We start from the raw sequence: 25,203 nt of genomic DNA on the forward strand, positions 1-25,203 counted from the left end.
GTGGTGTATTAGTCTGTTCATGCTGCTGGACTTGATTTTCTAATATTTTGTCAAGCATTTTTGCACCTGTGTTTATGACAGATATTGGTCTATAGTCTTCTTACACTGCTTTTGTCCAGTTTTGGTATCAGTAATTCTGGCCATGTAAAATGAGTTGTCATTTCGTGGAAAACAGCTGGCAGTGTTGTTCCCCAGTGATAAAATTTAAGTTTTCAAGTGAGACGTTGAATTTGAAGAACTTCCGTTCACTACCACATGCTTTGACAGCTTTAAGGAGTGTTCTGAAAAGATCATTGGTGATATTAATGCTGTGATTTCTTTTTTTATACTGTATGATGCAATTTATCAACATTTGTAAGATCTTCATAAGTTAGTGAACCAATATTTTTTAAAATACTTGAAAATATATACTATAAAAGCACTCATTAGTTAAAAACTCTTTAAACATATTACATAGACCAGTAGATTCTAATGTAACAGACTATAACCAGTTTATTAATTTGGTTTCTGATTCTACATTCTGATTAACTTTTAAGACACTACCACTTTTCAAGTTTTGGATATAGTATCAAAGAAGAATGCTTCCCAGGTGGCGCAGTGGTAAAGAATCTGCGTGCCAATACGGGAGACACGGGTTCAATCCCTGAATCCAGAAGATCCTCTGAAGGAGGAAATGGCAACCTACCCAGTATTCTTGCCTGGAAAATCCCATGGACAGAAGAGCCTGGGGGGGCATAGTCCTTGGGGTTATGACTGAGTACACACAAGGAGGATCAAAGAAGAATATAACCACAGTTACTTCGGAAAGCTCTCTGAGGCCAGATATTCTTGATATAAAGAAAACCATTTCTCTGTTCACACCAAAGCAGTGTCTGTCCAAAATCAAGCAGTTCTCCATTCTCATTGGATTGTAACCTAGTGTCCATTCTCACACTACCAGGAGTTAGTGCCGACCCTGCAAGTTAAAGGCTCAGTTCACAGCAGTGTCCCCCACTTTAGATGCCTGTCATGGGTCCCAGGTTGTCACCTGTACATCAGATTCCCACTGCCTCTTCCTCTTTTGTTAATTTGCTGTCAAGGCTCAAATAACTTAGGGGAACACATTATATATGTTTAGTGATGTAAAAGGATATTATAAAGGAGGAAAATGAGTTTCTAGATGAAGAGATCCATGGGGTGAAGTCCAGAAGGATCCCAAGTGCAGGAGCTTCTGTCTCTGTGGGGTTGGGGCGATCTCCCTTCTGGCACATGGACACATTCATGTACCCAGAAGCTCTCTGAGCTGCTTCATTTAGGGTTTTTATGGTGTCATCACGTAAGCACGATTGACTAAATCATTAGCTGTTGGTGATTGGCTTGATGGTCCACAACCCCCTCCACCCTCCCTGGAGGTTGGGGAGTGGGGCTGGAGTTCTTGTTCCTTCTCTGGCAACCATCTCCGTCTCTGCACAAGTCACTTTGTGTCCATAAACTTTTCCTGTGGTTGAAAGAGCTTTATTATGATTAACAAATGATGTTCCTCTGGCCCCTACTGTAACTTAGGAAGCTGCAAGGGTTTTAGGAACTCTGTGCCAGGAACCAGGACAGAAATTGTACATACACACATGTATACACATAGGCTTCCCTTGTGACTTGGATGGTAAAGCATCTGCCTACAATGCAGGAGACCCTGGATTGGGATGATCCCCTGGAGAAAGAAGTAGCAACCCACTCCACTATTCTTGCCTGGAGAATCCCATGGACAGAGGAGCCTGGCAGGCTGCAGTCCATAAGGTCATGACTGTGCAACTAACACAACAACACACACTATATATACACACACACACACAATAACATATATAATATACATACATTTCTTCTCATATCCTGATAGCACTATATATATTTGACCCAAATAAAAAAGCTCAACAGATTAAATGCCAAAGCAGATATGAGAATCTTAACAGTTTGCTATCAAGAAAACTAAGAGTTGCAAAAATATAAAATGACACCCTCTTATTAATTTTTTCAGTTTGGGAAATAGTTTTTTTTTTAAATGGTGTTTATGTTAACTTTTAACAGATTTAATGTTGTTCATTTAAACTGGATAATTTTTTCTCATCTTAATTTTCAATACCTTACTATCTGTAGGTAAAACTCAGATAAATGGAAGCTCAGTAATTTTTAAGATTGCAAAGTCCCAAGACAGAAAGTTTGAGACTCACTGTTTTAACCTTCCAGGGTTGTTGAAGGTCAGATGAATGTATTCGTGAATGTGAAATTTGGTAAAATATTTTCAACATGGTGCTGCTAACTCGCTTCAGTCGTGTCCGACTCTGTGCGACCACATAGATGATGGCAGCCCACCAGGCTGCCCCATCCCTGGGATTCTCCAGGCAAGAACACTGGAGTGGGTTGCCATTTCCTTCTCCAGTGCATGAAAGTGAAAAGTGAAAGTGCAGTTGCTCAGTCGTGTCCGACTCCTAGCGACCCCATGGACTGCAGCCTACCAGGCTCCTCCGTCCACGGGATTTGCCAGGCAAAAGTACTGGAGTGAGTTGTCATTGCCTTCTCCGATTTTCAGCATGGATTTGTAAATAACTTGAGCCCCCTCTGTGTAAATCCTTCAGGTTCCGACTTTGGAGAGGAGATACGGAAAGAGGGTGTGTGAGAATAAGTATTTGCTGTTTCTCATGAGCTTGTTAACTGCGGGAAGGGCAGGGGGCTTCCTCATAACTCCTCTGCTCCACCAACCAAAGGATGTAAAAGCAACTTTGTGACAGAGGCTTGTTTTGTCCTAAGTTTATTTACTTGTGTATTTGTGTGTATGCTTAGGTCCACAGCAAAGCCTTACTGTTGGTGAATATGTTCCATTACTGGTACAAGTTGCTTTTTGGTTTTGAAATTGTCGCTGTCTTCCCTTGCAGGTATAGAGCAAGATGCAGTGAATACTTTTACCAAATACATATCTCCAGATGCTGCTAAACCGATACCAATTACAGAAGCAATGAGAAATGACATCATAGGTAAGCAGTGCTTGAAGCTATGGCCAAAAAAAAAAAAAGCCTGTTTTTGGTTATTGAGAGAATTTTTCATGAATATGAAATTCAGCATCTCCCTTCCATGTCTTGTTTTCAGTGTACATTATTGTATCTGACTGTTGCTCACTTAAAAAGTTTCCCTCTTATTCATTATTATTAGTTTTTTATTTGAAAAATAGTAGCATATGTTTGCTTGAGTACTTACTGTGTCCCAGACAATATTCTAAGCACTTCCCCTGGACAAACTCATATAATCTTCTAAAGAACCTTTTAGCATAAATAGTTATTATAAGTGAGGAAGCACAGAGAAGGTAACAGCTGCCAGTGCACACCTGCTGTCTATAACATTTGTGCTTGATAAGGCTCAGGCATGGCAGAGTTAGGCTTTGAAACCAGACCCTACCTGGTAGGCTATTTGGCAGTGTTTTTCAGGCTACAGATTAGGACCAGTCTCCTCTTAGGTCTTCACCACCACCACCCCCACTTCCAAAAAAAGACTAGAAAAATCAAAGTGCTTCACAGTAGTAAAGGCAAACAAACAGCACTTCTGAAAATTGTTTCTTTTTTCCATCGTGCATAGGTATATAAATTTTTCTGTCGGTTGTAATTTTTAAAATGTTTGAAAGCTTTTACTATGTTGTATCAGAAAGACCTCAAGTATGCCTATAGTCACAGATAAAAGTGGTTCATTATACATTGAATAGATATTTATTCCTATTAAGTCTTAGTACTCAGTTTTGAGTTTTTGATCACAAAAATTAAGTGTTTTGATTTATGAAGTATAGCCTATTATTCCTCTCCTAGCAGGTTCTTTCCAGCGTGGGGCCCTTTGGGTCTTTACTCATTATTTGGGGACAGCAGATCCCCTCCCCGGTCTCAGCTAAGCTTCTTCAGTCAGTCACCACACTCCCAGTGCACACCTTCTGTCTGCGTCAGGCTGACAGGTGCTGCCCATGTGTTTCCCTTTTCCTCTCCCACACAGACGCCTGTAACACACGGGCCTTCTGCCTGTTGGTAGCTTGTCCCCCCCATCTGCTTCTATTTTGGAATTTTCAACCAGTTTCATTCCAAGTGTCATGGAATTTTGGGGTTTTCTATGTCATTCCTCTCTTTCTATGTGAAAATTTGTTGCTGCCATCTTCTAGACTTCCCAAGACCACCTGTGCCTAATGATAACTGTTAGGTGTCTGAACAGATTAGAATATGCCTATGTTGGAAATCGTTTGCTAGCAGTTCCTTTAGGTGTTTGTACCAATTGATAACTAACCTGTCTGGGGTAGCTGAGAAAAGGAGAGAGCTTTTGATAAAGAGAAAATTCTTTTTCATAAATCTGTAGTTCCTTAGGTTACCATCCTAGAAATAGAATTGCTGATTGAAAGGGTACGTTCATATTTTAAGGGATGGGGATATGTTCATTTTTAAAGCTTGTGCTAGAAACTGCCAGTTTATATGCCCACTAGCACAAGGGTCAGTTTGCCCATGCCCATGCTCAAGTGTGTGTATCATTAAACAATTAAGCATATGGATTGTTAAAAGAATTTGGTGCCAGTTTCCTAGACAAAAGGTGATATGCTTCATTATTGTAATCCATTATTATATTTCCTTGGTTACTAGCGAGTATGCATATGTTTTTAAGTTGGCCATTTTATATTTGTCCTTCAGTGAATTTTCTTTTCCTTTCCTTTGTTCGTTTTTCTTTTGAGACTTTCTTGTTAGTTTGTAAGAGCTCTTGATACATGAATGAAAATAATCTATCATTCTTAAACTGTCTTATATGCTGCAAATCTTTTCCCTTAGTCTGCCCTTTTGTTTTATTTTGGGAGTGTTTTAATTTATAGAAATTAATTTCATATTGAATCTTTTGATTTTTGCTTTTGCATGTATGCTTAGAAAGACTTTCCCTACCTCATGATCAGCTGTTTACCTGTATTTTCTTTTAATTGCATTAAAATCTGCTAATCCTGATGCCTTTACAGTTATTGCCTGCTTTGATTTGCAGATGTGTATAGTTTGGATTTAGAGAAAAAGTTATTTACCATCTCTTTTACAGCAAAGATTTGTGGAGAAGACGGGCAGGTGGATCCCAACTGTTTCGTTTCTGCACAGTCCATAGTCTTCAGTGCAATGGAGCACGAGTACGTCGGTTTCACACTCCCACATTCTGTGGTCTTGGGAATTTCGGTTCAGTCTCGGGAAAAAGTCAAGTTATCTTTGAGGGTTTAAATACTTTGAATGTTTACAGGATCTTATAGGCATCCTCTCAAACTATCTTGGGCAATGGTTTCTTTTAAATACAAATTATATGAATCCTAGTAAAAGTAAAACAGATTGGTATTTTTAATGTTGATATTTAAGTTAAAAGAATTTGTTTTTAATTCTGAAGTCACTGGGGGAGATTGTGACTGTAGTGTGATATACTTTATCTGCTTAAACAACACGTGTCTTCAGGTGGATATCCTGATTGTTAGTACATGCTGTAAGCTTAACGGATGCTGTAGCACTAAATCCACATGCCCTCAAAAAAATCTCCGTATTCATTCTTTCATTTAACATTTATGGAAAGGGTGCTGTGCATGATAAGCTATAGTACCTGCTGAAGGAGATTACAGCCTGAGAGTAATAGGGCATGTTGCTTGGTTACTGCAGTAGGAGGTAGCATGTGTTCGATGCTAGAGGGGAGCTGCAAGCCAGTAAGAGAGGGGAGAGGTTGCTGCAGGGAGAGGAGTCAGGGAGACATCGTGGGAAGGGAGGGTGTGCTGACCCAGGCTGTGAGGCACAGCGGGCACAGCGTGGAAAGAGTGTGTGCTTCCCAGCAGAGCTCTTTCCTTGGTCGGTCCCTCAAATTTTACCTTTTTGTCCACATGCAGGCACTTTAGTGAGTTTCTACGAAGTCACCATTTCTGTAAATACCAGATTGAAGTGCTGACCAGTGGAACTGTTTACCTGGCTGACATTCTCTTCTGTGAGTCAGCCCTCTTTTATTTCTCAGAGGTAAATTCTGCATTTCCTTTCACACTCTGTTAGATTCCAGCCTCTAAGCTGTAAATGCTGGGGCCCTGCCTGTGGAAAATAACATAGAGGAGACAAGTCATTTGTAAACACATCAGTTGGGTTTAAATACCTCGATTACTGTGTTGTATCTAATGGCGAGATTACTTGAATGGCATTAAAGAACTTGAAAATTCAGTGTAAAATAGCTCTATAATTTTGAAAAACCTAATTAAACTGCTTATAAGAGAATGCAGATTTTTAACTATTTAGAGCTGTTTTAAAACCACAGAATTTGATACTTGATTTCAATATATAAATGTTTGCAGACTAGACTTAAGAAGAGAGAAGGGAAAGTAGTGAATTTTTTCCTGCTGTGTCATCATTTTTCTTTAGCCATGTGATAGGATTACCCAGCGAAGCATTTGCAAGGAGCAGTGAGTAAACTCATCTCCTTGAGGCATGCAGTTTAGTGTGATGGGGTGTGTTAGGCTTCAGCTAATGAAATTGTTGCAAAGCAAGTGACTTTGAAGTCTGGGTAGAAGGTTCCTAGTCTCACAGAGTGGTCACGTAGACCCACACCTGCATCCTACCTCCTCACCAGGGTATAGTTACTTAGCTGATTCGAGTTTTCACCCCCTCTCTTTACCTTAAGTTTAATTGAGCATTTGTTCAGGTTGCTGTGGCTGCGTGGAATGGTGGAAACAATCAGGTGTTCGAGATTGGGTCCAGTTGGTTTATTCTTTGTATGCTTGACAGCAAGGAACCACTAATCCACCTTTAATTTTAACTCCTGTTCACTGAAGTTTGCTTTCAGCTCTGTGGTGGTAGGGTTTCTGTTGTTGCTTAGAGTTGTTTGTTTGTTTTGATTGGGGGGGGTTGTTTGTTGGTTTGGTTTGTTTTTTTCCCTCCTAAAACAATATTTTAATATTTTTTCAATCTCAAATGACTGTAAGTTGCTGACTGGCATTAATTGAGCAAGTGGATCTCTTTGGGGAGTGGGTGGTTTTGCGGGGATTTCTTCTCTCAATGTCCTATATTTCAATAGTTGATGCTTATATATATAGATGAGAGATGGTGAGAGAAATTTGTTTACAGATTTTCAGTCTGATTTTCCTCTTTTGTATGTTTACTTCCCAGTACATGGAGAAAGAGGATGCAGTGAATATCCTACAGTTCTGGTTGGCAGCAGACAACTTCCAGTCTCAGCTCGCTGCCAAAAAAGGGCAGTACGACGGACAGGAGGCGCAAAATGACGCCATGATCTTATATGACAAGTGAGTCTAGTTGGTGGAGGACTTTGGCACTTAGCAGATACTGAGCATTTGATGTGCTCTTGGGTAATAAAGGTGGGTCACCTGGGTCTCTGCCATCAGGGAGCTTGCAGGGAGCCACGGAGGAGCTGCTCACTGGTGTGTGCAGAGTGGGGGTTCCTAGAACACCAGTTGCCGGTGGGAATGCGGGGGGTGTGGGGGGCGTGCAGGGTCAGTGATGGTGGAGGTCACCGAGGGCTTCACAGAAGGAAGATGTGATGGCATCCCAAAGAGTAAGTTGGATTCTGTCGCCGAAGAAGGTGGGAAAGAATGTTCTTGGAGGAGGCACCGGCATGAGCAGACTCAGTGGTGCTTTGGGTGATTGAAAACTTGGGTTGGGATATGAAAGAAGATGAAACCAACGGGAATATATTGCAGAGGGCTCAGTGGCTCCTCAGCCAGACTGACCGCTTAGCAGGGAGCAGTTTTTCATTAGCTTTCCCGGAAGATGAGATGGCAGCACAGTCTGACAGGGAATGGAACTGGAAACTGTTCGCTCCTCATTTTCATCCAACTTTTCTCCTTCTGTGAAGAAAAGCAGTGTGATGTTTGTATCCACAAGCACTTGCTAAGAAGACAGCTTGAGGGTAAAGAAAAAAATCAGCGGGACCTTAGGGCTGGCAGAGGCTGAGAGCATCTGGGTCAGGGGTTTCTGCTTGCCCAGCGTGCTCACGCTCATGTCAGTGCACGTGCCACCTAGGAACTTGTCAAAACTAGGTTTCCTGCCCTCTGGTGGAAGACATTCTGACTCGGTGGGTTTGAGGTATGACCCAGGAATCTTTCTCTGTAAAAACATGTGGTGATCCTGATGAATACCCAGGAGAAGATCTGGTCTGACTTTCCCAGTTTGCTGATGAGAACACCAGGGCCCACACAGGTGGTGAATTTCTCAAAGTCACAGGGCAGATTAGCGGCAGGACTTGGATGTGGTTCTAATGTTCGTCCAGTGTTTATTTTAGTATAATATGTTTGTGGGAAAATATTGTACAGGAAACATTGTTATATGGACAGTAACATGGCAGATGTGTACATTTAGAAATTCGGGGTAGTTCCCTCGTAATCCAGTGGTTAGAATTCCGTGCTTTCAAGGATTGAATCTGGGGCCTAGGTTCAAGCCCAGGTCTAAGAACTAAGACCCTGCAAGCCACATAGTGTGGCCAAAAAAAATTTTTTTTGGTATGTGTTGCCCCACAATTCAAAGCATAGAGGAATAATTGCCAACTTACTTGTTGCAAGGTGGGAGGAAGCTCACTTTTTGTTAAGAAAATACTGATAACAAGAAAGTGGGGTTTTCTGTGCTGGAACAGAAGAGTGGCAGCAGTGAGGACCTGGCGAAGCTCAGTGCACCCCTCGCGGGGATGCCGTCTGCCCTGGGTCCCGTGTCCAAACGGGGAGCCGCCTTCAAATGAAGATGCCCACCAGCACTATTGTTTTATCAGGTCATTGTGCCAAATTTGACTTTACCCATTCCTACTCTTTCGCTTTTCTTTTTTTTTCTAATATCGTGTTTCATTAGCCTTTCTGTATGTGCGTTGTGAAGAGGAGCTGGAAGCCGCAGAATGCTCAGAGGTGGTGGGAGAAAAGGTCGCTGCAGGGCTGCCCTCCACCCAGCTCCGTAGGCCTTGGTCTGCACGAGCCTCATAGGAGGGTCTCTGGAGTCGGTGCCAGAAGGCGCTGTGATTGCTGGGGTATGGGTTGACTTTGGCCGTCTTTCTGCTGTAGGTACTTCTCCCTCCAGGCCACACACCCTCTTGGATTTGACGATGTTGTGCGACTGGAAATTGAATCCAACATCTGCCGGGAAGGTGGGCCACTCCCTAACTGTTTCACAACTCCATTACGTCAGGCCTGGACAACCATGGAGAAGGTAACCGAAACCCCAGAAGTGTTAAACTGTAGGAAGTTTTTCCTGGTGTAAGTCAGAAAATGAAATGTGGAGGAAAGCAAACACAACAGTGGACAACTGAAACAGTGCAATGTTGATTAAGAGCAAAGGCTTTGAGTCTGGCTTGGTGTGTATTAATCTCAACCCTATAGGCCGAGGGACCCAGGCAGCTCCCAAAGTCCTTCAGTGCCATTTTCCTCCTCTCTGAGGTGGGGCTCATACAGGTACTTAACCTCAGAAGTGTTTTGAGGATGAAAGTGAGGTAAGACGTGTAGAGTGCTTACTAGTAACATAGCCCCTGACACATCGTAAGCGTTAAAGAATGTTAACTGCTGTTATTACTGTTGCTGTTATTATTGCTTTTAGATAACTGATAGTTCTGAGCAAAGTTAGCTTAGGGGTGATCCAAATTTTTCACCAAACCCTCTAACAGGGTTGGAACAGATAGTTTTTTGTATCATTGTCACTTACAAGGTAAGTGCTAATAGCTGCTTGTTATTGATAAAGAGTTGGAACTTGTGCCTCAGTTATTCTCTGGTGAACTAGAGCAGTTTTAACTGGGCATGGCACAGAGCCCAGGATAAGCCCATGAGGTGGTTCCTCTCCTGTATGGCTCGTGCATCAGGTGGAAGGGGATTAATTACACTGCTGCATGACCACGCCTCAAACCTGCGTGTCAGGAGTGTGGCAGGGAGCTGCTGGGAAACTGGATAGCTCTTGTCCAGGGCTGATCATTTTCTCATGATTAAATAAACATTGTCTAATCTTAGAGGGAAAGTTCAAGATCTATACCATACAAAGAAGGTAAACTTTCTGGTTAATAAAAGAGAAAAACAGAATATCAGAGTACAGTACTATCAAGTAGGTAAATGGGGAGAAGAATGTGTGCCTTCTTCACTAATACTTTGAGTATTTCTGTGCTGGATGTTGTTGTGACAGGGGTAAACAGAAGAAAAAACATGGTTTCTACCCTTCTGCAGCTCTGTCTAGGAGGAAGGCGTATGTGAAACACAGACATCAGTATTTATAGTTGTGCTGAATACTGTAAAGGAAAAGTTGAAAATAGGAAATCCCAGTGATAATAATGGAAGCTTAGGGTCATTAATAATTTTTAGATGCAAACGAAAACGTCTGTGTACATTAGATGTTTATTTAACGGTGATTTGAAAAAACAGATGCCAGTGTTGGAAAGCCTGTGTCAGAATAGACGCCTTGATAATACTGCTAGTGATTATCCTTACGATTTATCAAAGCTGAAGTCTTCATGAGTTGAACTCAGTAGTCACACTCCTGGTAATTTATTTTAAAGAAATCAGTCCAGAAGTCAAAATCAACATATACACGAAGACTTCAGTATTTATAACAAACCAGAAAAGCCTAGTTTCAAATTACATTCGCTCCCTGGTCACTAAGAAGTCCAGATTCAGTAGTTTCATGGCTAGTTTTCCGGGGGGAGCCTATAAATTGTACATGTTGTAGTTTTAGTTATAGTGTAAACTGTGTACAAAGGGGTAATACTTGGAGTACAACAAGACGCAAGATCAGGAGTGGTGACTGGTAGCATTAACAAAGTATCTTCTCTTTCAGGTCTTTTTGCCTGGCTTTTTGTCCAGCAATCTGTATTATAAATACTTGAACGATCTCATCCACTCAGTTCGAGGAGACGAGTTCCTGGCGGGGAGTGTCTCGCTGACGGCTCCAGGCTCTATGGGTCCTCCTGACGACTCCCACCCTGGGGCTGCCGACAGCTCCACCTCTCAGGTAGTGACCCGTGTGCCCAGCCATTAGGATCCTTTCACTCAGATCCTAGCATCAGACCCCATTTATACGCTTTAGGTTGTGGAAGAAACAAGGAAAGATAAAATTAGCCTACTTACTAGATATTCTAACCAAAATCTTTCTGATGATTGACAAACCCGAATTAACTTTTTGGCCAACCCAGTAGAATGCTGTTTTTGTTTAGACACAAAGGTCTAGCTAGGTGCTAACCATAAAAAGTACTTTTACATTCTTGGTTGAAGTATAATAATATGTTACAGAAAAGTCTACATTTAATAATCATGTAGAGGTCGAAGAATTTAGATAAGCAAACCTAACCCATGTGACCAGCATCTAGGTCAAGAAAGAGAACACCTTACCAGGTTGTCAGACACTCTTGTCCCCTTCCTGCCACTGTCCTCCTCTTTTCTTTCTTTTTTCTGTACAACCTTATTGAGGTATACTTCACATACCGTACAGTTTATCCATTTACACTGTATAATTCAGTGGTTTTGTAGTACATTTATAGCGTTGCTTAACTCTCACCACAATCAGTTATAGAACATTTTTTCACCCAAGAAAGGAGGCCTGTACCCTTTAACTCTCACCCTCCAAGTCCTGGTTCCTCCAGCCCTAGGTGACTGCTAGTTGACTTTCTGTCTCTCTAGATTTGCCTGTTCCAGATGTCTCATACAAGTGGAACCTTGTGATATGTTGTCTGTGTGACTGGTTTCTTTTTTCGAGGTTCATCTGTGTTTTTAGCATGTATTAGAACTTTGTTCTTCTTATGGCCAAGTGACACTCCATCATATAGACACACCACATTTTGTTCACTCCTCAGCTTGTGGACGTCGGGGTTATTGTTTTGGCTGTTATAAGTCACGCTGCTGTACAGTTTTTGTGTGGATGTATATTTTCATTTCTCTGGTGTACATACCTAGGAGTAGGATGGCTGGGTCAAATGATGACTGTTTAACTCAGTCTTGATTACTGTTCCTTTGTAATAAGTTTTGAAATCAGGAGTAGAGTCCTCCAACTTAGTTCTTCTTTCTCAAGATTGTTTTGATGGTTTGAGATCTCTTGCAATTCCATATGAATTTTAGGATCAGCTTGTCAATGTCTACGAAGAAGCTAGTCAGGATTCTGATAGGGAAGGAGGACTTTAACTCCACAGATCAATTTGGTGAGGATTGCCATCTTATATTTTGTTGTTTTCAAGTATAGTTCTATGTTTCTTGTCTTAAATTTATTTCTAGGATGTTTTATTTTTCTTAATGCTTTTATATATGTAATTGTTTTCTCAATCTCATATTCAGCTTGTTCAGTGTGTTTGGAAATGCAATTTTTTTATTGCGGAAAAACTCCTTTAGCATGAATTTAACCATTATAAAGTATATGGCTCTGTGACATCAGTATATTTGCAGTCTTGTGTTGCCATCACCACGACTTGCTCATCATATCAGATGGAAACCTCGTGTCCAGTAAATGGCCACCCCTCATGCCCACCTGTTTTCTTCTGAGAGTTTTGGGCCTTTGATCCATTTTGAGTTAGTTTTATATATTATGTGAAGTAGGATTCAAGTTTATTCTTTTGAATGTGAATATCTAGTTGTCCCAGCACTGTTTATTGAAAAAACTCCTCTTTCACCATTGAATGGTCCTGGCACCCTTGTTGAAAATCATTTGACCTTAGGCGCATGACTAAACAACAAACAACAAAAATATGGGTTTACTCCCGGACTCTGGGCTCAACTCCATCATCTGTGTCTATACATAGACTGTGCTGCGTTGTTGTGATTACTACGGTTTATAGGTTTTGACAGCTTCCAAATCAGGAACTGTGTGTGTGTGTGTGTCCTCTGACTTTGCATTTTTTTCATTTGCAAGATTGATTTGGCTGTTCTGGTTCCTTGTAGTTTCATGTGAATTTTAGGATCAGCTTTAACATTTCTGGTCAGAATTACATTGAATCTGTGAAGGTTCCTTTAGGAAGTGTTGCCATCTTCACAGTATTGAGTCTTACAGTCCATGAACACGGAATACCATTCCATTTATTTATGCCGTCTTTTATTTCTTTCAGCAGTGTTTCGTAGTTTTAAGTGTACACTTTTTACACCTCCTTGAGTCGGGTTATTCCTACATAGTTTATTGTCTTTGATGCTGTTAGAAATTGTTTCCTTAATTTATTTTTCTGATTCTTCACCACATGTGTAGAAATATTACTGCTTTTTGTGTGTTTATCTTGTACCTTCAACTTTACTAAATTCATTTGTTAGCTCTAAATAGTTTTCTTGTGGATTCTTTAGGGTTTTCTATCTAAGATCATGTCATCTGCAAATAGAAATAGTTTTTATTTCTTATCAATTTTGGATGTCTTTTATTCCTTTTCTTACCTAACTGCTCTGGCTAGAAATTGCAGTACAGTGTTGAACAGAAGTGGTAACAATGAGCATCTTTGCTGTAGAGTGTTCTCTAAGTGTTTGGTCAGTTACTTTATGTATTTCTTTTTAATTTAACCTGTGTTTTAGTCATTGATGTTAAAGGTATTCCTATGTGTTGTTACTTTTAACAATGCTGCAACAAATAATCTTGTGTATAAGTCATTTTGTATAAATTATTTATGATTGAATTTTAGGAGTGGAGTCACTGGGTCAACCCATGCCTCTATTTCATAGAAGTACCAATTCTTACTTGTTTTCTTTGTGGGTATGAGGAGTGGGAGGTAAAATACTATTCATCTTAGCAAGTTTCCTCCATCTTCTGTTTTGTCACATGGCCACACTAAGAATCAAAAGCGTTCATGCTGATCCTGTGAAAGTCGGGCTTTACATTTATCAGCCAAGATACATCTGCATGGAAGAAGGGAGTTTTACACAGTTGGGAACATAAGCTCAGTTGCTGGAACTCGATTCCTTAGGGAGAGCACATGTGGCCTATGGGTGCACGTGTCATGTGTGTCAGTATTGGGCTTCCCTCCTGCACTTACGTTTGAGTCTCAGGATCATTGCTTTTAAGCATCTCATTTGTGACGGGGTTGAGTGGAAAGTGTGTGTGTTTCAAACACTGAAGATTTTGTATAGATCTGTCATTCCAAACCCAGGATTGACTGGACTCCTGAATAACATACACTAATTTCACAATTTCTATTGTAGTCCAGTGTGAAAAAAGCCAGTGTTAAGATTCTGAAAAATTTTGATGAAGCGATAATTGTGGACGCTGCAAGTCTGGATCCAGAATCTTTGTATCAGCGGACATATGCAGGGTAAGCTTCTTTTTAAAAAAATTTTTTTAATTTAAAATGTAAAAATTGTTTCCACTGTCTCATCTATGCCCTTCCCTTTTACATGTAGTGCAGTAGAGTGCGATTGAGGGCGAAGGCTCAGGAGTGACTTCCTGGGTTTAGTCTTGGCTCAACTGCTGATGGCAAGTTGCCTAACGCTCTCCAGTTTTTCATCCGTGAAACAAGAATGAGTCCTGCTTCGTTGGGTTGGTGAGGGGGTTAAATGAGACAGTACGTGAAAAGCATTGAAAACGTTGCCTGATAGCAGTGAGCGCTCAGTGGATTCCATTGCCATCCGTATTCCTCCGCTGCGTATGACACTGATGCATGTCATGTTTACATGATGTGTGCTAGGCTGTCTTGTCCGCGTTTCATTTGATTCATATGTTAGCTATTTTGAAGTCTCTGTTTTAAACTACGAAGATGCTGAAGCATTTATCATGGACTATATAACTAGTACCGTTGGCTGTCGGTAACTGCAGGGGATTGCAGGATCCCCTCAGGTACCAGAATCTGAGGATGCTCGAGTGCCTTGTATCAAATGGCCTGGTATTTTAAACCTGTATAAATCGTCTCTTGATTACTTATAATATCTAACAGAATGTCAGTGCTGTTTTTCAGTCAGTCGTTGATTGAGTCTAGATCTGGAGCCTGCAGATATGGGGAACCAGCTGTATTTGGGGAAATGGAATAGAATGATTGCAGTTAACTTGGTTGTTTATTTTATCCTGAAACAGAAAGGCAGTGATACAGCACTTCTCAGTCTTTACCACAGATCAAATCATAATATCACTTCCTCTTCCCTGAAGATGGCTTGAAAACACAGAAACATGTGTAAAGGCATGCATGATTACCCCACCCGAGTCCTGGCAGTACCATGAAAGGGGATTTCAGCATGCTTAATTGCTGTTACCAGAAAGTAAAGTGATATCTGGGAGACCAAGGAGTCCAGAAAATACTTTGAAGTAAATAGAAGGTTATTTTGGCTACTCAGTCTTTAGCTGTGTCAGTATTATAGTAATCTTTATTTCTTCTTTCAGGAGATGGTAGACAATAATGCTAAATGAGTTAATTCCCAAAGATGCTATTTATTCTTAAGGAGTGATTGGTTCATTTATTTCAGACCTTAAGAAAGACTGTCAATTGCAAGATGTTTAATTTCTATAGTTTTTCTTGTATGTAAAATAAATACATGCTAATTTATAAAATTTAAATTTGTAAATTAAATATATGTATGCCGCTGCTGCTGCTAAGTTGCTTCAGTCGTGTCCGACTCTGTGTGACCCCATAGACGGAAGCCCACCAGGCTCCCCTGTCCCTGGGATTCTCCAGGCAAGAACACGAGTGGGTTGCCATTTCCTTCTCCAGTGCGTGAAAGTGTAAAGTGAAAGGGAAGTCGCTCAGTCATGTCTGACTCTTAGTGACCCCATGGACTGCAGCCTACCAGGCTCCTCCGTCCATGGGATTTTCCAGGCAAGAGTACTGGAGTGGGGTGCCATTGCCTTCTCGTGTGAGTGAAATAATGATTTTTTTCCTCTATCTTTAGAGATAGATTTTAGTGTTTGTTTTAGTTTAGTGGTTCTAGCATCTTCCTGAAAGTTTTCTAAAGGCAAACAAATCTGTAGCAGTTGGTGTATTGGCACCCATATATTAACTGACTTATTAGGAAGGCTGTTTCTAGAATAAAATCCGCTTTACCTGAGGTGAAATAATATATAGGCATTACAAAATTTTCTTCTTTTAAATAAGTTTAATTAATACAAATATATTGATCTCTTCTTCCAAAAATGAAATTTACAAATAAGGCTACTGTGCTCTTTGATTACAAACCAGTGCCTATTTTCTCCCCTTCCTTCTCAGGATAATTACTGTTACGTTATGGTGTATATTTTTGTTGGCTTATGTTTATGTGATTGAAATTACACTCCATTCTGTCTTGTGCTTTCATTCATAGTGAGTTTGGAGATTTTTCTATGTTAGTCTACACATATTTACCTCATCTTAACTGTGTTGTGCTATTCCATAAATAATGTTAATTATAGCTCATAACTGTTGCTAAGTATTTCACAGTGTGTTATGTTACTATTTGGCATTGATGGTTATTGGTATTAATGGGTTCTTGGTATTAACTGGGTTTTGGTATTAATGGGTTAGAGAAAGTTTGCTTTTTGTGGGGGACAATTCTTTTTGAGATAAGTCCCATTCTGAGTAAAATAGATAGGTATAAATTGTATTTCTCATTTTCTAGATCTAGATAAGATGCTTAAATTCAACTTTTTTTTCTTAATTTCAAATAGATTGTTAGACTTGTGTTCTTTTCACACAATATGTGTTCTTTATTTAGGAAGATGACATTTGGAAGAGTTAGTGACTTGGGTCAGTTCATCCGAGAATCTGAGCCTGAACCTGACGTAAAGAAATCAAAAGGTTTGTGGTGTTTTTATACATTGTATCACGCCTTTACTCACATTAGTCATTGCCTGTAAGTGAAGGGTTGTTGAAGATTTAAACTGTTTATTTTACAAAATAGCTATCATGTCTTTAACCTTGTGTTTATAGTCAGCAGTGAGTCCAAGGGCTTGGTGTAATCACGTCTCCACACAGTCTCTATCTCTGAATCAGAAGTTACTGAACTTGCTTTCCCATTACAGAAGGCACATCTGCATGAAACAATGGCTCAGAATACCATGCTGACAGCAGTTGTTTGCAGTTCAGCTTTGCTTCCTCTCCTTTCCTCTCCTTGCTGAGGGCAGCTGCAGAGAGTGTTTGTCATTTGCCAACCTGTAGTTATATTTTGGATTTTAAAGCTCTGATGATAGAGCACAGAAGGAAGGGCCACATTTTAAGGCGGCTGTATCTCAGAAGCTTCTGAAAATACGGGAACTTTACTTTTGGGTCAAGCAAGGTAATTTTAATAGTCACTTCACACCATCTAGGAGAAAGTGTCACAAGAAGGAATTGTAAGGGATGTTGTGAGTGGACAGTCTCTGCAGTGGTGGTGCACTGGAGGGAAATGGAGCTGTGTGTGCCCTGTGAATGCCCTTGTGTGTTTCTTAGGAAGGCTGTGGTCCTGTCTTCTGGGCCGCAGGGATTTCTAAGCAGAGTGCATAGAGATTTCTGCCATAGTCTGGGAATAAAGTGCAGTTGGGAAGAGTCTGGTGTCAGAGAGGCTACTCAGTGAGTAGGATTCACTAGTAATGTAGGTAGAAGAGGATTTTGGGGTACGTAGTGGTAGCAGGAATTAGGTCAGACTTATAACACTTACAGAGGAAATTCAGGAGACTACATCCACCGTGGAATTTGCTTACAGATTCACGGGGAGAGTAAATGAGGACGGCAGATGAGGTTTTAACATGGGTTCTCTAGATAAAACGTTATGATGTTGATTTTCAATGGAGGATTAAATTAATGTCTGAGATGAAGGCTACAAAAAAAAGAGTATATGAGAGAAGAGCTCGATTTGGAGCAAGTTAAGTTTGAAATGTCTTAGGACAATTTTTAAGTTAAGTATTGGTATGACACCCAAGAACAAATTTTTGAGTTATTTGCATTTTGAAGGAAGTTGAAGCCAAGGAGGGGATGAGATACCCCAGAGAAAGTGCTGAGGGAACAACGGGATCCTGAAGAAGCTCCTATGGAGCGGGGGAGGCCCTGCTAGAAGAAGAGGGGGACACTTTAGCAAGTAGAGGCTGTCAATAGCCTGGAGAAAGAGTTGAGCGCCAAGAAATTCAGTGGGTTCAACAGCCATTTGAGACTTTAGGCAGAACATGTAATGTTGTGGCCATGAAATATTGACTCTGCCTGGCCATAAAGTTTAACAAGACCAGTATTTCGACTTCTGGCTAGTAATACAAATTATTAAGGGGAAAGGGTCCAGGTTTTGTATTTTTCATGAATACTACAGTTTACTATAGACTACCCCAGTCATTGAACTAATCAGGATCTTGCCTGAGAAACAGTCTGCCAGCCACTTGGTTTAAGGCAGAGTTAGAATGTGAGCCTGTTTGTATTCATGAAAGGATAAGCTGTGTGTTTAACTCACGGAAATAGAGGCTAGCCTCCTTCCTCGGTGGTGCCTCAGCGTTTTAAGTACAGATGTGTGAAGAGGCCGTGTGTCTCCTGGGAAGTTGTTACAGCCTGGACAGAGCCTGGCTGTTTAAAATGCTGATCTTACCAGCGAATTTGCAGACCCGAGATCCAACATGTAGCAGCGGCATCTGCACTGGAAACCCTTTAGTAGAGGAGCTGGTCTGAAAGATTTATGTCCATCCACCTGTCAGTGGATTGTACCTCCTGATGTATCGCTAGATTCTGCCCTCAAGGCCAGATCCTGGTCCTGGTTTTATTTGGTCTTTGAATGTTTACTGCAAATTTTAACACTGATTGATAGTTTCTTTCATCAAGTGAGGAGAACAAAAGAAAAACCTCAAGCTCTAAAACTGCTTTTCAAAGTTTTTTCAAGCCATAATATTTGCAAGTTAAATATTCTCTTATGGAAACAATATAATCAGTTTTTGTTAATGGTTATATGCCTTAATTTGGGAGTGAGGTTGTAAAAAATTATATATATATATATATATATATATATCTTTTTTAAAAAAATATCTTTTGGGGCTTCCTTGGTAGCTCAGTGGTAAAGAATCTGCCTGCCAATGTGGGAGATGTGGGTTTGATCCCTGGTTTGGGAAGACCCCCATGTGCCACGGAGCAACTGAGCCCATGTGCCACAACTGCTGAGCCTGTGCTCTGGAGCCCAGGAGCCACAGCTATTGAGCCCACGTGCTATAACCACTGAAGTATGCATATCCTAGACCCTGCGCTCTGCAACAAGAGAAGCCGCCACAGTGAGAAGCCCAAGCACTACAGCTAGCGAGTAGCCCCCACTCGCTGCAACTAGAGAATAGCCCATGCAGCAGCGAAGGCCCAGCACAGCCAAAAGCAAATGATTTTTAAAAAATCTTAGAAGTTTATCTTTTAAAAACTGGGAAATGGCTTTTAATAATCTTTTTTAATGCAAAATTATGCATGAGGTCTACATTCAACTTTGGCTTTGTTTACTAGGATCCATGTTCTCTCAAGCTATGAAGAAATGGGTGCAAGGAAATACTGATGAGGTAAATTCTGCTTTTAGTGTAAAAAGATTTCTGTCTTATCAGGGGCACTTATTCTAAGTAAGGTTTCAGGCTTTCTCTCTCCTTAGTTCCTTGCTTAAGCAGCATGGCACCTTACTGTTTCCTTGTCTCAGAGGTGACAGGAAGGGGTGGCCCTTCCAAGATCTCACAGTTACTTGGAGGCGGTGGTCCTCGGTCCAGAGACTGTGACCACGGAAAACAGTCAAGCAGTCAGGTTCCTATCAGTCAGCAGGCATCAGCGATCAGTGCCACAGCAGAACTCAAACGTTTCCTTCCTCACTGTCAGGTATACTTTCAGAAATAGAGGTTTGCTTTTTTGGATAGTTAGGTACATTGAAAGACGAGAGTGGAAGAAGAAAAGTGTTTGATTTTGACCATATAACATGAAACTAGTCATGCTGTTGGCTAGCCTGTAGCTGACTCTGGGGGGCCAGTGAATCATATGTAAACATACCAAAACCAGAGGGTGGCCTGGGTCCTTTGATACATAGGAATGTGCTTCTTTCCAAATACGTAGAAATGATATGTATATGCAGTTGTGTTTAGAGCACTAATAATGTTTGTTGATTCTTCTAGCAAATAACTGTTTTCAACAATTCAATTACTTTTTTAGGCCCAGGAGGAGCTAGCTTGGAAGATTGCTAAGATGATAGTCAGTGATGTGATGCAGCAGGCCCAGTGTGATCAGCCGTTAGAGAAGTCCACAAAGGTAAGGACCCAGCCCGCATGAAACGAAAGAGAATTAGACCTAGACACAAGCGTGCAGGACATAGGGGAACTTCTGCTCCTGCCTTTAGGAATTGTCCTCTCATGATAGACAGTCGGAAAACTGGCAAACTGAATGAAACAACTATTTCCAGATACTAGGCAACGGGCAGTAGACAGCTGTAGCCCCTGCAAGAAGGGTAACACTGAGGTGATACCTGGTTCACTTCCCCAGAGTAGTTTTCAGTGTGCAGGGAGGAGGAAGCCTAGCAAGTTCATTGCCTTAACTGAGTTGAAGAGTCAGAAATTGAAGTTCAGAGAGCCCAAGGTGACTGGAACTCATAGGACAGGGTATTGGAAAAAGAAAGGCCTGCACAGAAAAGAGGCTCCAAAGATATTTACAAGGCCTTGGCCAAGTACTGGTCTCTACACAGTAGGGTAAAAATGCCCATTGTAGGAAAGAACTGCTAGAAATCAGTAGACTGGACAGTTCCTGGAACCTGGGGCTAGGAGTAGCTGATAAAGAAATCCAAAGGGAAATTAGAAAATGCTTTGGGCTGAAAATACAGCATAGTGGAATCTGCCCTCCCTGTTCATGGCCTCCACATCTGAAGGTTCACATCCATGGTTCAGTCAACCATGAATCAAAAATATATTTTTAAAAAAACATTTTCCAGAAAGCTCCAAAAAGCAGAACTTGATTTGCTGTGTCCGGCAACTTTTTACGTGGTATTTACATTGTATTAGGTAATTATAAGTAAGCGAGAGGTGATTTTAGGTCCTCAGGATGAGGTATGTGGGTTATATGGAAATACTACGCCCCACACTGTGTCAGGGGCTCAAGCATTCTCGGCTTGTTGGTATCTGCAGGGGCCCTGGAAACAGTGCCTCACCATTCCTGGGGGATGGCCATGCTTGTGTGGTACTGCTGAAGCCATTCTTATAGGCAGATTTGTAGCATTAAATATTGATATTAGATGAGGAAAAGTCAGTCTTCTGTCTTAAACTAGAAAATGAATAAATGAAACCCAGAGAAAGCAGAAAGAAGGAAATAAAAGTGAGTATCAGTTACTTTGGAGGGAGGGGGTCTGCTCAGTCATGTATATGCATCCATTTCCTTGCACTTTACTGCTGTTGCCTCTTCTCTCACTTTTCCCATTCATGTGAATTTGGTTTTACACTTTGGCACTGTTTTAGGAAGGTGTGAATAGAATGGGTGTGATCTCTCTGCCCATCTTTACCTGGAGGTCACCAACAGTAATCCTTAGGAGATTCTGACTTGCCTCAACCAAATACTCTGTCTTTCTGTAGCTTCACCAGCTGTCCCTGCAAGAGCCTCACAGATAACCCAGCAAGTTGGAGAGAGCCGCTTAGCCCCCTGGTGTTTTCTTCAAGAAAAGACTCCCAGTGTTCTTCTAGCTTTGCATTCTGTAACCTGAGTTGACTCAGGAGGACTTCACACGACAGGAGAACTTCTGCTCAGACTCCTGATGATGGCGTTAAACTGCTCCACGTTGCCCACGTTAGCAGGAGTTAGGAACCCAAGCTACCTCTATTCACGTGATGTCCCCTGTGACCCTCCATAGTTTGGGGGCAGGAATTGAGATGTGGATCCAACATTACCCCATTCCTTGCCAGCTTTTTACTCTAAGAACTGTCGTTAATAGAGCTTGTTGTAACTTTGAACTTTTCACTGAGCTGATTCGGACCAAAGCTCTGTTCACTTTTGCAGACTCTGTCCTCTTTTCTGTGTAAGGGTGATAATTTGTACCTATATTTATCTTCACCGGCTTAGTCAAACCCAAAATAGCAAAGAGCAAGATAAAGGTGTAGAAAGAAGTGCAAGATGGTTGTTTCTGTGATCCCCCATTACCATGTTGATGATCAAATATTCCACAGTGTGAAACTGTTCTTTAGAACCATTTTGGAAAGCAGATTTTCAACTTAAGGCTTTTCATTGTTGTGTGTTCAGATTTTATTACCATGTGTGCTTTTCATGTCTAAGATATGCAGGTATACTTTGCTTTTAACCTTACTTGGTCTTCTCTTTGGTTGGCCGAGATGACGGTCCTGCAGGGTATCCGTGTGGTCAAAGCACTGGGCCAGCAGACCTAGCACTGTCCATTCTCGGTCAGTATGTGTGACCTTGTGCGAGTTGCTTCTTTCTGGTCCCTTCATTTCCTTATCAGCAGATCAGAGACGTTGGACAAGAAGATCTCCTGAGATCCCCTGTAATTCTCAGTCCATGAGTGTGTGAATGTGAAAGTCCTGCCCCCACAGACGAGGTCCCAGCTTCTCCTTCACCCGTGTGGATATCTCCCTGCTTTGAATCAGCTGCCCTGCATTTGTCTGTAGAAAGCACTTGGGCATTTAAACCCACAGCATTACTGACTCATTTCGTGTGTATATTTTCCATCTCACAGTTAGTAAGGACCATGTCTTCTGTGATGTTTGTTTCCTTGTCGGTGCAGTGAGAAGGTGGACTCAGCTGCAGAAGCTCGGTCTCAGGCAGCCAGAATATCACAAGTCTCTGTTTTCTTGCTAGAAGCTCTGGAGAATTCTGTTATGGCTCTGTCTCCATCTCGTGAATCCCCAGCAGATGGTCATTTGGTTGTCTGGGATTGTTCCCTGTCAGAAAACAATGCTTTAATGAACAGTGTATGAAAGTCTTTGTCCCCTCTTAAGAGTGTGCTGTGGAGTTAATTCCTAGAAACAGAATTATTTGTCAAAAAGTAGATATTTCATTCTAATATCTATTACCTAGATGGAAAGATAAAAAAGCAAGTCTGGTTGTCAGTCCTCATCACATCACCTTCGGGTGGGCCACTTGGCATCTTCAGCCTTCCATTGGCTCTGCTGTAAATGGAGGTGATTGTAGTAGGGTCCTGAGGTGGTACACAGTACCTGGTATGCGGGAGGCACTCAGTCAGCGCTGCGTCCCCTTCTTCCTTGTGACAGTAGTGTGTCCCTGGTTGTAGAAATGTACCTTACCTTTGTCTTTTCCTTCCTTTTTTCAGATATGACTCAGACCTGAGATCAAGGAAATCTGCTTTTGGAAAATAAGAAAACTTTTTTCCTTTGGTTGGATTCCTCACCACAGCCAATGAAAACAGCACTGTATTTCTTCTCACTGTCGTTCCCAGGAAAGAAGGGTAGACAATCCCAGACTTCCACCATGGAGAGCGGCTCGTAGATGCCCTGCTACCCAGATGATCGCACAGTGACAGTCAGAGAGACCAAAGGGCACTGTTTACACTACTAGAGATTAATCGTTTTCCAATGGCAATAACCCATCCACAGAGGAATTTAGCCCACAGGGATCTGCAGGGCCAGGTGCCATGGGAGGCGGGTGGGCATGGAGCTGGTGTTTGATGCACCGCTGTGGCGGTCTCCCACCCCAGCAGCATCATGAGGCAGGTGCCTGGGGTGCTTTGCTCCATCTCCTACACAAACAGGTGAGTCGGCCTGGCCCCAGCCAGGCAGCACAGTGCCGGCAGATGGCTTTCCTTCCCGGGAATAGGGCCTGCACAGAGCTGTTCATCTGGAAGGAAGCTGAGAGGTCATGGGTCAAGTTGTGGTGAACATTGTCCTTCCCTTTGGTGGCAGTTTGCCGTTTTCACATTTTAATTGCTCCTGGGATGCAATACACGTAAATCAGCTCCTCTGCTGGAGGGGCCACCCTCTGCACTGTGAGCATCAGGCCCTGCTCCTCCAACTTCTGTGCTCTGGAGACGTCCCTCCCCTCACAGCACACAAGGAAAGGAATTTGCAACAACCGTCACTCCAGTTTTCCCCTGTGGTTCCTTGAACAAATGTTTGTTCCCAGTTGTACACTTTTTTAAAGCAAGTGGCGGGCAGGGGTGTGGGCAGGCAAGGGTGGGGGAGAAAGGCCCTCATCTCTGACCCCCGCCGCCCATCTTTGCTGCGCTGGCAGTGTTCAGCTCATGGCCTTTCTCCTTCGTCCATGGTCATGAGAGGCCCCTCGCTGCAGTTCCACTCCATTGGCCTCGGTCTGGGCCACACTGCCCTCGGTGGAGCCACCCTGGTGGTAAGCACACTCCATGGCGGGCGCTGCCAGCACGGCCTCGCCACCCAGACTGTTGGGGGAAGAACATTCTCTTAGGTGTTACTGCTTTTGCTCAGACTTTGCAAAAAAAAAACAAAACATATATATATATATATACATATAAATATATAATTATTAATCACCTCTGTCCTTGAGAAAGTCTTGAATAGAGTTCCTTCCACTGCAATACCTGACTGTGCAAGAGGCACGCCATTTCATCAACAGATGAAGCAGAAAGGCTGTGTGTGGGTTTTGGTACTGTGTACCACCTCTGTTATTCTTCTAAAGCCAAGTGTTCATGTACTTAAACCATATTCTATTTAATTGTGTTTGATTTTAAAATATATATATATATATGAATTATATTTAAAATTGTGTCAACTTTCTGCTTTCAGGACACTTATGGCTCCTCTATTGAAATGTGTTGATTCTCTTCCCAGTATTTCCATTTGCTTTACAAGAACCCAGAACAGAGCCACTGCTGGACTCAGCCCTGTGTTTGGAGCGTGTGGCATAGACCCGAGTATTATTAGTTGCTTGTGCTGTGATTGACTCACTTTGTTCTTTTAACAGAATACTTCCATCCATGTCACTTTGCTTCAGTCTTTAAATAACAGAAAAGCAATATACAGTTCATAGAATAAACTGTGGTTTTGGGTGACATGCCGCCTCTGCATGTTTTGGAATAACAATGTCTGTCAGGGTCTAGGCTGTTGACATGCGTGCTTTCCATTAAGATGCTGTCCAGTCTTATACCTGTGTGTGCTGTGCTTTCTCAGTAGGGATGTTGGTAGCTGTGAGGGCCTTATAAAGAGAAAGATAGCAGGCTGGAGACCGGCTGGCTTTTCCTGCCCCGCCTGCTGTAGGACACAGAAACGAAGTGTGTCCTGAAGCTCTGTCTCTCACGGCTCCTGCTCCTCAGAATGGGAGGAGTTGTCTGGCCTTGAGAGCCAGGCTGTGTACAGCGTGCCCATGAAGCAGGCTTCCCTGAACACCCAGCTTTAATGTCATGCTGACACCCATACACATTGTTAAAAAGAAAAAAGACATTATGAA

At 41.9% G+C, this 25,203-nt stretch overlaps 1 protein-coding gene across 1 annotated transcript in view; it reads left to right on the forward strand.

The window, feature by feature from the left end:
- Nucleotides 1-24,258, forward strand: part of AKAP10 (A-kinase anchoring protein 10) — a 41,206-nt gene extending 16,948 nt beyond the window's left edge. Inside the window, exons 5-15 of the mRNA XM_052657829.1 lie at nucleotides 2,907-3,005; nucleotides 5,071-5,155; nucleotides 5,888-6,011; nucleotides 7,149-7,285; nucleotides 9,044-9,188; nucleotides 10,794-10,967; nucleotides 14,117-14,226; nucleotides 16,589-16,671; nucleotides 19,306-19,358; nucleotides 19,990-20,085; nucleotides 23,099-24,258. Of these exons, the coding sequence (XP_052513789.1) occupies nucleotides 2,907-3,005; nucleotides 5,071-5,155; nucleotides 5,888-6,011; nucleotides 7,149-7,285; nucleotides 9,044-9,188; nucleotides 10,794-10,967; nucleotides 14,117-14,226; nucleotides 16,589-16,671; nucleotides 19,306-19,358; nucleotides 19,990-20,085; nucleotides 23,099-23,104 (1,112 nt within the window). The 3' untranslated portion in view covers nucleotides 23,105-24,258. The remainder of the gene's footprint in view (nucleotides 1-2,906; nucleotides 3,006-5,070; nucleotides 5,156-5,887; nucleotides 6,012-7,148; nucleotides 7,286-9,043; nucleotides 9,189-10,793; nucleotides 10,968-14,116; nucleotides 14,227-16,588; nucleotides 16,672-19,305; nucleotides 19,359-19,989; nucleotides 20,086-23,098) is intronic.
- Nucleotides 24,259-25,203: the final 945 nt, after the last annotated feature.

Source organism: Budorcas taxicolor, chromosome 19, assembly GCF_023091745.1.
Source record: "Budorcas taxicolor isolate Tak-1 chromosome 19, Takin1.1, whole genome shotgun sequence".
Classification (NCBI taxonomy): Eukaryota; Metazoa; Chordata; class Mammalia; order Artiodactyla; family Bovidae; genus Budorcas; species Budorcas taxicolor.